This window comes from Gossypium hirsutum, chromosome D12, assembly GCF_007990345.1.
Source record: "Gossypium hirsutum isolate 1008001.06 chromosome D12, Gossypium_hirsutum_v2.1, whole genome shotgun sequence".
Lineage (NCBI taxonomy): Eukaryota > Viridiplantae > Streptophyta > Magnoliopsida > Malvales > Malvaceae > Gossypium > Gossypium hirsutum.
Genome location: NC_053448.1, coordinates 39,446,191 through 39,459,954, shown reverse-complemented (window position 1 = coordinate 39,459,954; position 13,764 = coordinate 39,446,191). Strand labels below are relative to the sequence as shown.

General features: G+C 31.3%; 1 protein-coding gene and 1 non-coding gene across 3 annotated transcripts; one reads left to right on the top strand and one right to left on the bottom strand.

Moving 5' to 3' along the window:
• Window positions 1-3,156: 3,156 nt before the first annotated feature.
• Window positions 3,157-3,263, bottom strand: LOC121224713 (small nucleolar RNA R71). Its single transcript, XR_005922458.1, has one exon. It is a non-coding gene; the product is annotated as a small nucleolar RNA R71 (small nucleolar RNA).
• A 5,743-nt stretch (window positions 3,264-9,006) lies between these two features.
• LOC107945640 (methylsterol monooxygenase 1-1) lies at window positions 9,007-12,373 on the top strand. 2 transcript variants are annotated; one of them, XM_041106680.1, is made up of 5 exons: window positions 9,185-9,326; window positions 9,465-9,588; window positions 10,599-10,921; window positions 11,673-11,820; window positions 11,970-12,373. In XM_041106680.1, the coding sequence occupies exons 1-5, from the start codon at window positions 9,259-9,261 to the stop codon at window positions 12,033-12,035; spliced, it is 729 nt and encodes a 242-aa protein (XP_040962614.1). In that variant the 5' UTR covers window positions 9,185-9,258; the 3' UTR covers window positions 12,036-12,373. The 2 variants fall into 2 exon arrangements, with proteins under 2 accessions (XP_040962613.1, XP_040962614.1); XM_041106679.1 differs by having other exon boundaries at window positions 9,007-9,588.
• The last annotated feature ends 1,391 nt before the right edge of the window (window positions 12,374-13,764 follow it).

Sequence of the window (13,764 nt, the reverse complement as noted above, 5' to 3'; positions counted from 1 at the left end):
TAAAGACGACTTCTTAAGTTCTAACAAAGGTTTACTAAAGATAATAACATGGAATGTTTTCATCGTAATAACGAGGTTTCAAAAACACCATGGTGTGACATTGCCAGATACGACTATAACGTCTAGGCTGGGTTTGGGGTGTTACACACCACCTCTCTATCAACGCGCTGATGAGTTTCGGGTCCAACTTACACCCCCGGCCTATAGTGGCCACGTGCTAAGAACTCGCTTCCCGCAAGTAATTCTCTATCAACAGTGATGGAGGACCAGACATATTACGAATATAGCATTGTAACACCCGATCTACAGACTAATATAAAAAATTATAAAATAAAAATTAATTAAAATTACATAAATAAAAAGTATTAAATAATATTGAAAAATTAAAATTAATCCATACCATTTTCATTTGTTCGACGGAGATATGTTTATGATCGAGACGAATTAATTCCCCGGCCATTGCCAACTCGATCAAATATTTTTGAAATTATAAAAAAATACTAATTTAGAAAAAAATTAAAAAGAGCTTTTTTGCCAAAATTAAAGAGAGCTTTGAGAAATTTAGAGAGAAATTTGACAGAAATTTGAGAGAAACTTGAGAAATAATGTGTGAAAAAATAGGATGGCGGTTTTATAGGGGTTTTTTTTACCATTGGACACCCCAACGGTCAAAAAAATAAATAGTCGTTGGGGAAAAAAACATGGGCTAAAACACGTCCCTAGGGGAGCGATTTTGCCACGTTAGCAAAGTGAGTCAACGTTAGAGCGTTTTGTGCTGACATGGCAAAATCACTCCCTCATGGATGCGTTTTGTTGAAATTTCCCCACAAAACACTCCTATTTAGACGCATTTTGCTAAAATCGGCCCTTTTCGGTATATAATAAAAAATTAGCCCATTTCCATAAATAAAGTTGGAAATGAACCTTTAATGGTAAAATGATCCTTATCATCCTTCAAAATAAAAAGATAGTGTCCAAGCCAAATAAGAAATCTCCTAATTCCTTCAAAATTATTGCCCCACTAAGAACTTAAAGCTCTTTTAATTCAGTTCCTAATATATAAATACACGTCCAACACGTCCTACATTTTCTACTTAATAAAAATATAAATAACCAATATTATTTTTATGTAAATAAAAATTTTCAATAAAACAAAATTATTGCATAGATCGTTTTTTCTTTCAACCTTTAAATTTTAGTTAAATTATTTTTCTACAAAAAAGTTTATTAAACTATTATAATTTTAACGTAACCGACGTAACAATTTATGTGGCAATCCACTTGTACTCTATAAAAAATTCATAAAAATTTCTAAAAAATCCACATCAGTACTGAAATATGTCTAAATTGCAACACAAGTTGGCACAATTTTGTACGTCTAAATTTCTACAATAATTAAAGAAATTAATTTTCAAATCAACTAAAATTGAGAGCATAAATAAATTTAAATTAAAATATTTTAATTTATCAATTATTATTTTAACTTTTTACTTATTTAATTTTAATGTAAAATAATTTAATATTAAATATAATACGGTGTCTTACTTTATGTTAGACAATAATGATGAAAATGAGATAATGTGCAAGTTCTCCTTTTAATTTAAGTCAAAAATGGGGTACTCTTAGGCATCAAATTTAACACCTTACACCCTATCATATAATTAATAAATTCGGCCAAAATTAAATGATCAAGATTTACTTCAATTTTATTACGTTATTAACCAATACAAGAGTATCCTCCACGCAAAGAAAAAAAACTTATTCAATATTACAAACCTTGTTCTCAATTATGTATGCTTATTTCGGGTTTTAATATTTTTTTTGGATATTAATTCATGTTTAATATGCTTATTTCAGTGGAGTAAAAATCCCTATTTAAGAGTAGATCTAGCATAATTGAGTGGAATTGTACGCAATCCTAGAAATAAGATGACATAAATCTACCGGATTAGAGTCTAATCTAATAGGGGAATCCATAGATCGAGTTAATGCGACAATAGGGGTTTTAATTAGAAAGAGATTGCAATTAATCAACCTAGAGTCAGTTGTTCTTACTCTCGAAAGAGATATTAACATAAATCAGGGATTTCTACATATCAAGACACAAGTAAATAAATCGTTTAATTCAGATTCAGAATAATAAGTGAAGTCTAGGTGGATTTTTTTCCTAGGTATTGTCTTTCTCTTTGGTATTATTCGATTATTTCCTATTTCATTTTCTGTAGCGTACTTAGTTAATTTAGATTAGTAAATTTAGATTAACAATAATCACCCCAACTTATCGGCTAAATAATAGAAAAATGATTATTACTAGTACTTTTAGTCCTTGTGGATATGATACTCTCTACTCACCATAGCTATACTATTGGTCGATAGGTGCACTTGTCTGTGTCGTAATTATACTTTGTTTAGTTACCATCAAGTTTTTAGCGCCGTTGCCGAGGACTTAAATATTAGGAATACTTGATTTTTATTAATTTAACCATTTATTTTTATTGCATTTTATTTTTTGTTTTTAGTTTAATTTCTATTTTCTAATTTTTTTTCTTTTATTTGCTTCTGACAAATTCCTTTAGTTTATACTAGAAGAAACCCGTCGGGACCATTAGTATTTGATAGTGAAATTGAAAGTACAGCTTGCAAAAACTGTAGAGAAGCAAGGTAGAATTGACAAAGTATAGTGGAAGAACAAGAGGACGTTATTATTGTTACGGAGGAGATGGCTGATAATTAGAATAATCAGCTACTTCTTGTGGCTACTGCCAATCCTGCAAATCCAAATCCTGCTCCTCGAACTATGTATGATTATGCCAAGTCCACTCTAACTGAAGCTGAATTGAGTATTGTGAGACCCATAATTGCTGCAAATAATTTCGAACTGAAGCCGAACACTATCCAGATGATACAACAATTTGTTTAGTTCGATGGTTTGCAAGACGAAGATCCAAATACTCATTTGGCTAATTTTTTGGAAGTTTGTGACACTTTCAAGATAAATGGCATTTTTGACGATGCTATTTGCCTACGGTTGTTCCCTTTCTCGTTGAGGAACAAAGCTAAACAGTGGTTGAATTCCTTACCACGAGTTTCCATTAGCACATGGGATCAAATGAATGAAAAATTTCTACTAAATACTTCCCACCGGCTAAGACAGCTAAGTTGAGGAATGATATATCTTCCTTCGTGCAGATTGACTTAGAGACCCTATCTGATGCATGGGAGAGGTATAAGGATTTATTAAGAAGGTGCCCTCACCATGGGTTACCTTCATGGCTACAAGTTCAAACCTTCTACAACGGTTTGAATCCTTCAACTAGGCACCTGATCGATGCAGTGGCCAGTGGTACTCTGAATAATAAAACAACCAAAGCTGCTTATGAGTTTATAGATGAGATGTCATTGAATAATTATCAGTGGCAAGCCATGAGGATGAAGCCTAATAGAGCAGTTGGTGTTTTCAATCTAGATGCAGTCACCATGTTATCAATTCAAGTAGAACAATTAAATAGGAAAATTGATGGTTTATGTGTTTCTACGCATGTACATTCAGTGATGCCATGCTAGGCAAATGGAGGAGGAATGAACAATCCGGAATATTTACCCTACGATCCTAGCAGAGAGAATGAACAAATCAACTATATGGGTAATAATTCTAGACCTTAGAAGAATCCTTACAGTAACACTTATAATGGAGGTTGGAGGAACCATTCCAATTTCTCGTGGGGTGGTCAAGGAAACCAAAGACCACAATCCCCTCCAGGTTTTCAACCACCTTACCAACAAGAGAAAAAGCTAAACCTTGAGGAGATGCTGACGAAGTTTATCTCGGTGTCAGAAACTCGCTTCCAAAATAGCAAAATAGCACTTAAAAATCAACAACCGTCGATTCAAGGGCTTGAGAACCAAATCGATCAACTTGCGAAGTTGATTTTAGAAAGACCACAAGGTAGCTTGCCTAGTAATACAGAAACTAACCCAATGGAGCAATTTCATTCAACTATTGTGCGAGATGAAGAAGAGTTAGTTAAATCTGAACCAGAATTGAGACAAGAAAGTATGGTAAGTAAATGTATGGTGGAAGCCAGAATGAGCAAAAATTAGTTAGTAAGGAATATAAACCTCGAGTTCCATATCCGAATGCAACGAAGAAAGACCACACTAGCGAATAATTTGGTAAATTTCTTAAACTTCTAAAAAAGTTGTATATTAACTTACCGTTTATTAAAGCACTTTCGCAGATGCCCAATTTAGTAAAATTTTTAAAGGATCTTTTGGCAAACAAACGAAAGTTAGATGATTTGTTGCATGTGGAGCTAAACACAGTTTGCTCAGCTATTTTGCAAAATAAACTACCGAAGAAATTGAAAGATCCAGGGAGTTTTACTATTCTTTATTTAATTGGTAGTTTAAATGTTAATAATGCTTTAGCTGATTTAGAGGCTAGTTTTAATGGCATGCCCTATAAAATGTTTAAACAATTAGGTCTTGGGAAACCCAAACAAACTAGGATGAGTATTCAATTAGCAAAAAGAATCATTAGATTTCCTAGGGGTGTTATTGAATATGTACTTGTGAAAATTGATAAATTCATATTCCTAGTTGATTTTGTTGTTTTAGACATGGATGAGGATAGTAACGTACCTTTAATTTTAGGACGACCCTTTTTAGCAATTGCCAGAACTATTATTGATGTTTGTACAGGTGAACTAATACTTCATGTAGGTGATGACACGATTACTCTCCAAGCTCATGATTCTGCTAAGATATCTAGTGATAGAGCCACCTTAAGATGAATAACATTGTGGCTCAAACCTCTTTGCAGGAAACCCCTCGAAAGAACGTGATTGAGCCATGTTCTAGTCTATACAACAAAAATAGAACAACTCATGAAGAATGAAGATTACAGATTAATGAACTAGACGAATGAAGGACACATGTCAAGGAGAAGCTGAGAATACACGATGCAGAACTAAAGCTACAATATGATGAGCATGTGGATGAAACAACCCAAATTAAGGTTGGGGACGAGGTACTACTAGATAAAACAGATACTCAAATTGCCACTTCAGAGTTTAATGCAAACGGAGCAACTCCTTTTACGGTACTGAATGTCTTCCCATACAGTACAGTCGAGATAACTCATTTTGAATTCGACACTTTTAAGGTAAATATTACTCGACTCAAACCTTATTTTGATAATAGAATTGAAAGTGAGAAAGAGGAGTTTCGACTCCGCGAATCATTGTGACTGTGCGAGTACAGGGTAAGTCGAGCTTAGGCTTTAAATAAGCGCTTCTCAAGAGGTAACCCGAATGTTAACACTACTAATTTTCTTAATTTTATTCCATGATGTTTTTTAAAAATTAATTAATTTTTAGAATATATAAAAATAAAAAATGTGTTTTTAACCTACAAGGCCTGGACACAAGGACGTGTCCTTGGCCGTGTGGATCCTAAGACTTAGTTTTAAAGTTTTAAGAAAATTGACAGTAAGTTTCATGGCTTGGCGACACACGGCTGTGTGGCCCATACGACCTGGACACATGGGCGTGTCTTTAGCCGTGTGGATCATGGGACTTCACTTTTTCAAAAATCGACAGAGACATGGCATAAAATAGTCTACACGGGCGTGTGGCATGGCCATGTGCACCACACGACCTGGACACAGGGGCATGTTGTAGGCCGTGTGAAACCTGGAGCTAATTTTTTCTTTTTTAAAACAAGTCAAAGAGTTACACAGGCAAGGTACACGGTTGTGTGCGAGACACTGTCTAGCCACACAGGCGTGTGGGAGTTCACACGGGTGTGGGAGAAACGAAGGAGGTTGCACACGGCCATACGACACGCCTGTGTGTTTCACACGACTTGGACACACGGGCGTGTCTGAGGTCGTGTGAAGACTGGGTTAAAAATTTTATTGCACACGGGCTGAACAGGAACCACACGGGCGTGTCACACGGCGTATGAGAGAATTATTATTATTAGAAAATACCTGAATTTTTTCTTGTGTTTAAATAATTTTCTCATAATTTCTATTAGAATAAATTTTTATTGATTTGTGATTTTTGTTGATGTGTTTTAGATTAATTTACTGATAATTGTGTATTGGTTGATTTAAACTTTAAGGTATGAGAGAATCAAGCATGATAAGTCTATTTTCAAAATTAAAAAAAATTTAGGTTGTTTCTCTGAATTGAGGTATTGCCTTAAAGTTTGAAATTTGCAAGATTGACATCAAAAACCATAATTTTTGTGAGATTTTGAGCCTTTAGACCATACATTTTTCTTGCTCATTTTTATTATTAGTTATGAGTGTGTCAATATTGATTTGTTATTCTAGAACTTGCTTCGATTATGCATGTCGATGCCACACCTTTGATTTGATATACTGAGATGATAAAGGCACTTAGGCTTTAACCCACTTATCCCATAAAAGCCTACCTACATAATTAACCCTTAGTGAACCCCTTTGAGTGATCACACTGTTTCTTGATTCACCCATTATATTTAACCCATAACTCATTTTTTCCCATTGAGAATTTTTCCCGTTTTATTGACTCCCTTTTTATCGAGATTTGATTTGGTTAACTATTTGATTAAGCCTTTTGTTTAAGTTGCTGAATTATTTCTTATTTTTCTGAATTATATGATAAAAAACATATATATATTAATTATTATTTAGTTTTATGTTAATTGAGCTTGAACAGTTAAATTCATATTTTGAGAAGAACCTCGTGTTCTTGAATAGTTTTCGACTGATGTAATTATTTTTAATTCAGCATTTTTTTATTTTTCTAGTTTGGTAATTTATCAATTCAATCTCGATTTTAACCATATTTTTCAAACTTTTGGTAAAAAAAAACCTTTTGATTTGTGTATCATCTCATTTTTATAGTAGTGGAGATTTGATTTTCATGCAAGCCTATAGTAATGAATTTTCTTGTTTGACTATTGAGTGTTTATTTTTGAACCTTAAACACTTTGAGTGATTTGAGTGAATCTTTAGTGAGGATGTCAATTCTCATCGATTTTGATTTAAAGGTAGTTACTTAGATAAGGGGGAAATACCTATGTTTTCATGCTTTAAAAAGTTTGACTTGGATTGTTTGAATCTTTAGTGCTCTTTTAGTTGAATTATCAATGTATGATTATTTTTGAATTATGACAAAACATTATTGATGAGAATTATAAGTTAGAAAGATTAATTTTAATTATGAGTTGAGGATTTTGCTTGAAGATAAGCAACCGCTTAAGTGTGGGGATATTAATTCATGTTTAATATGCTTATTTCAGTGGAGTAAAATTCCCTATTTAAGAGTAGATCTAGCATAATTGAGTGGAGTTGCACGCAATCCTATAAATAAGACGACATAAATCTACCGGTTTAGAGTCAAATCTAATAGAGAATCCATATATCGAGTTAATGCGACAATAGGGGTTGTAATTAGAAAGAGATTGCAATTAATCAACCTAGGGTCAGTTGTTCTTACTCTCGAAAGAGATATTAACATAAATTAGGGATTTCTACAGATCAAGACACAAGTGAATAAATCATTTAATTCAGAATCAGAATAATAAGTAAAGTTTAGGTGGATTTTTTTCCTAGGTATTGTTTTTCTCTTTGGTATTATTCGAGTATTTCCTATTTCATTTTCTGTTGCGTTCTTAGTTAATTTAGATTAGTAAATTTAGATTAAAAACAATCACCCTAACTTATCGGCTAAATAATAGGAAAATGGTTATTACTGGTACTTTTAGTCCTCGTTGATATAATACTCTCTACTCACCATAGTTATACTATTGTTCAATACGTGCACTTGCCTTTGTTGTAATTATAGTTAGTTTAATGACCGTCGAGGAGGAACTTAACGGTGGAAGAGAGGTTATGGTTTAGTTATTCGGCTCAAAAATCCGATTACATATTGTACACACATAATTGTTTATTTTTGTTTTTGGTGTTTTCTTTGGTTCTGTTGCCATGGGCATTGGTGGAGTTTTATTGGTTCAACGCTGTCGATAGATTCAAACTTCAACCGAAGTGAAGATATCCTTCCTGGAGTTGTTTAAATGTTATAAAGATGTTCTTCATCAGTTTATCTTTGTGGTTGTCCCTCTCACCGTTGTTTCTTTCCCTGTTTTAGACGTACGTATAGTGCATAGCTTCTTAAGGTTGAGGAAAATTTTACATTAGTAACCGTCCCATGACTTGAACAAAAACTTTCAACCAATTTAATTATTTAAATGAAAATTTTAAATAATTTAAAGGAAAAAAACATAAACTTATATTTATTTACTTAAAAGATTGTGTTTTTTAAGAAATACTTATAAAAAATAATTTTAAAACTTTATAAAATAATGTCGGAAAGCCATAAAAGAAAATTTTTCGGAATGAAGTTCAAAAATCCAAAATAGAAAATCAGTAAAAAGAAAATCAAAAACCAAACAAAATAGAAACAAATTATCATGAACAGTTCAAAAATTATCATGGTAAAATGAACCTTTAATGATAAATACACGTCCAACACGTCCTACATTTTTTCCTTAATAAAAATATAAACAACCAATATTATTTTTATATAAATCAAAATTGTCAATAAAACAAAATTATTGCATTTTTATAGATCGTTTTTGCCTTCAACTTTTAAATTTTAGTTAAATTATTTTTCTACAAAAAAATTTATTAAACTATTATAATTTTAACGTAACCGACGTAACAGTTTATGTGACAATCCACTTGTACTCTATAAAAATTTCATAAAAATTTCTAAAAAATCCACATCACTACTGAAGTATGTCTAAATTGCAACACAGGTTGCCACAATTTTGTACGTCTAATTTTCTACAATAATTAAAGAAATTAATTTTTAAATCAAATAAAATTGAGAGCATAAATAAATTTAAATTAAAAGATTTTAATTTATCAATTATTATTTTAGCTTTTTACTTATATAATTTTAATATAAAATAATTTAATATTAAATATAATACGGTGTCTTACTTTATGTTAGACAATAATGATGAAAATGAGATAATGTGTAAGTTCTCCTTTTAATTTAAGTCAAAAATGTGGTATAGTTAGGCATCAAATTTAACACCTTACACCCTATCATATAATTAATAAATTAGGCCAAAATTAAATGATCAACATTTACTTCAATTTATTAAATTATTAACCGATACAAGAGTATCCTCCACGCAAAGAAAAAAAAAACCCTTATTCAATATTACAAACCATCCAAGTTATCCAAAAGAGAGGAGATGCTGCCGTATGACAGCCTTGAAGGGGCGGAATTGGCTTTAGGGAGGAACTTAACGGTGGCAGAGAGGTTATGGTTTAATTATTCGGCTCATAAATCCGATTACATATTGTACACACATAATTGGTTATTTTTGTTTTTGGTGTTTTCTTTGGTTCCATTGCCCTGGGCATTGGTGGAATTGTATTGGTTCGACGCCGTCAATAGATTCAAGCTTCAACCGAGAGTGAAGAGATCCTTCCGGGAGTTGTTTAAATGTTATAAGGATGTTCTTCATCAACTGATCTTTGTGGTTGTCCCTCTCATCGTTGTTTCTTTCCCTGCTTTAGAGGTATACAGTGCATAGCTTCTTAAGGTTGAGGAAAATTTTATATTAATAACCGTCTCATGACTTGAACGAAAACTTTCGAACAATTTAATTATTTAAATGAAAATTTTCAAATAATTTAAAGAAAAAAACATAAACTTACTTATATTTATTTACTTAAAAGATTGTGTTTTTAAGAAATATTTATGAATGAATAATTTAAAAACTTTATAAAATAATGCCAGAAAGCCATAAAAGAAAATTTGTTGGAATGAAGTTCAAAAACCCAAAATCAAAAATTGGTAAAAAGAAAATCGAAAACCAAACAAAATAGAAACAAATTACCATGAACAGTTCAAAAATTTTAAAAAGAAATGGGATAGAATGGTGAGTGTTACCGATGGATTCACCATATACTCTCCATTTAATAATACTAATAAAGTTTGTTTTAATCAAAACAAGTGTTACAAATTCCACGTATACATGGTTAGAATTCCGGACTCAAACCTAAGTCTTGTCATTGAAATCAATCTTGACGCTTATCCAAATAGAACTTTTAATAACAAGAAACTTTAAACCTAATTTAATTAGTTCGTATCGAGAACACAACATATTTAAGTTTGATTTCAATCACTACGAGGTAAATTTATTATGGAAGTGTTTGTACTAAGAGTTGAATTGCATTTTGTCTCATTTATTCAAAAAATGAGCAAACTAATCCCTATACGTTAGATCAAAAATTAAATTGGTCCTTCAATTCTACTGTTAAAAATTAATCCCTATATGTTAGCATGAGGTACACATGGCACATCACGTGTCACTGTTCAATTATTTTGTTAGCCATACCAGTTTTCAACAGTAGGAATGACTAAATTTTTCTTACAAAAAAGATCAGTTTGCTCATTGATTTAATGTACAGGGATTAAGATACCTATTTTTTTTAATAGAGAAAGTAAAATGCAATCCGACACCTAATAGAGAGAGAGCCATACAACATGTTGATTATTGAAAGGTTTTTTAATGTTGATGGGCAGTGGGTTGGGATTCGTACGAGCTTGCCACTGCCAACAAAATGGGAGGTAATTAGCCAATTGATAGTGTATTTTCTAGTGGAGGACTACACCAACTATTGGATTCATCGGTTCCTACATAGTGAATGGGGCTACGAGAAAATTCATTACATGCACCATGAATATAATGCCCCAATAGGGTTTGCAGCACCTTATGCCCATTGGGCTGAAATCTTAGTTTTAGGGATCCCAACATTCCTTGGTCCAGCCATGGTTCCATGCCATATGACCACATTGTGGCTATGGTCATCTCTACGCCAAGTTGAATCGATCGAGACCCACAGCGGGTAACTAACTTTGCTCTTCTTTCTAATTCCACCCAACATCCTCAATTTGTAGTTTTGATTTTAAAACGGTTTTCAAACTTTGAAACATTCGAATTGAATCCTAAAAATATCACTATTGCATTAATTTAGGTGTTAAATATAAGTTTACCAGAGCTTAGATTTTAAATTTTGTCTTTGTTTCTATCCGGTCTTTTTGTCAATCTAGCTACCAATTTAGGTGTTAATGTTAGCTTAAATCTGATGTAGATCATATGAATAAATTTGTAAACACATTTGTACATGTTGTATGTAACGGTGCAGCCAGGAATTTTATTTAGGGGTCAAGATGAAACTTTATAATTTTTGGAGGGACCAAGGTTAAACAATGTGTTAAAATGCTTAAATTATATTATTAATATTTTTTTGAAAGGGTCAAAAATGTAAATTTTGTATTTATTCAAGAGCTAAAAGACTTAATTTGAATGATTTATATGTTGGGAGGAGTTAAAGAGAAAATTTCCCATTTAACCAAGGGGTCAAGGCTTTGCTTTGCCAGTGACTGTTTGGATAGCTCAGATTCCAACGATAGGTACACACGTGTTTACAATTTGATTCATGTGTTTTAAATATGCTCAGCATCATATTCAAACGGACATTTAACGCCTAAATTGATTACTAGGATGAGTGAAGTGATTAGTATAATAATGATACTTTAAAGATTCAATTATAATATTTTGAAGTTTAATCATGGATATCTTTTGATTTTATGTAGGTATAATTTTCCTTGGAGTCCCACCAAATTGATACCATTTTATGGAGGACCAGAGTATCATGATTTTCATCATTTTGTTGGGAGACAATGCCAAAGCAATTTTGCATCTATATTTACATATTGTGATTATCTATATGGAACAGACAAGGTAAGATGAACTATTAAACTACCCAAAAAGCAGATGTCTGAAAAAAATGTAAAAAGAAAAAGAAAAAGAAGAGAAGCAAATTCTTTAAACATTTAGATTTTATTTCTATTTTATTTTGATTTTTTTTTATTTGTAATAATGTATTGCAGGGTTATCGTCGCCACAAACAAGCCGTTAAAAAGGTATTTTTAATTAAGAAAGTATTTTCTCTTTGAATATTAGTAAATAGTGCAAATTTTATATAAGTTTTCTTAAAAATACAATACTTTATTAAAATTTTAACTGATATAAAAATTTTAACGATCCTCTAAAAAAATAATAATCTAATTTAAGTCTTCTTTAACATAATTTTTAATATCTCCAAAAATTTATAATCTATATTGATTATTTAAACAATTTTTTTTTCTAAAATTTACTTTTTCTTTTTGTAGCTTAAGGAGCAAGTGAAGAAGCACTTGGAGTGATCTCCACTGAAGAATCTCAAAAATAAATATATCTGTATTTGGTTGTTGGACCCAAAAATAAAAATAAAAATAAAAATTGAGGGCTGTTAGATTTAAAATTATTAAAATTAAGTAATAAATTAAAAATCATGTATAAAAATGAATGAACAGATAGAATATAAATTTATAAATCAATACAAAAGTTCCAAAAATTTACAATTTAGTTTGATCTTCAAAAGTAAATTTCTAATTTTGTCCCTATCTAGAAATTAAGACTTAGATGCAAGTCTTACGGTATGTTAGACACTAATGAAATAAAGGGAAAAAATTTTAATGTGAATAAAAATCATATTTCTCCTTTAAAGATTAAAAAATAAAATGTATAATAATAAATTTAATTTTTAGTTTAAATTTATTTTAGTTTAAATCAAGATAATTATTTGATTCTTTGTTCAATCGTACTTTATAATGGTTGGTTTTGATTATAGATCTTCGAATATGCATTTTTTATATTTACCTTTGTAATTGTAATTATAATTGTGTTTGTAATTTAAATATATATATCAAATTAAAATTATAAGCATTTTATAATCAGTGAATTTGAGTATTTGAATATAACTTTGTTCTCTCAATAAATAATATGAATTTAGATAATGAATATTTGGGATATATTATAAGTCCTTTCTTAATTGGACCCAAAAATAAAAATAAAAAACCAAAATGATTAGATTTTGAATTATTAAAATTAATCAATATGTAACACCCCAAACCCGGCCTAGATGTTACGGTCGAACCTGATGTGTCACATTGAAGTGTCTTTCGAAGATTTAACTTGTTGGAAAAATTTTGTTTCTAAGCTTAACATAAACCCCTTCATTAATTAATTAACAAATCAATTAGACAAAACGTTTGTCTTGTTACCCGAAATTGTTTTATTAAGTTAGTCTAAAATCGCAAAAGCTTTTTAAATTCTATTGTTTAAAAACTTGTGTCGTTGAAAACAGTAACTATTTTTAAAAATTCATCTTCTCCTATCTAGCAGTTTGAAATATGTAAGTAAAAGCCCAATTAAAAATTTAAACCAACTTAAAGGCCTTATTACAAAAACAAAACCCAACTTATAATTTAAATTAAAATAAAAGAAAATGTGAATAGCAACAGTCGTGTGGCCACCTCCGAGTCCTTCGCAGCACCAAATTGCCTAAGGCTAAGGACTACCTGCACAGTTAAAAGGAGAGGGTGAGTTTACGAAACTCAGTGTGTAATCCCCTTTCAGTCAACAGTATGCAACATGCAGTATTAGTCTGGGCCTGAGCCCTCTATACAGTAAAAGTACCATGTGGGCCTTAGCCCAATACAGTATCAGTACAATGCAATAATGCAACCCATCCCAATCCAACTAACACACCATTTCGTACCACCAACACACCATGTGTGGATAAAATCGACCCACCCGCCAACACACCAATATCACAGCAAAGCTACCAGTAATAATGACGCA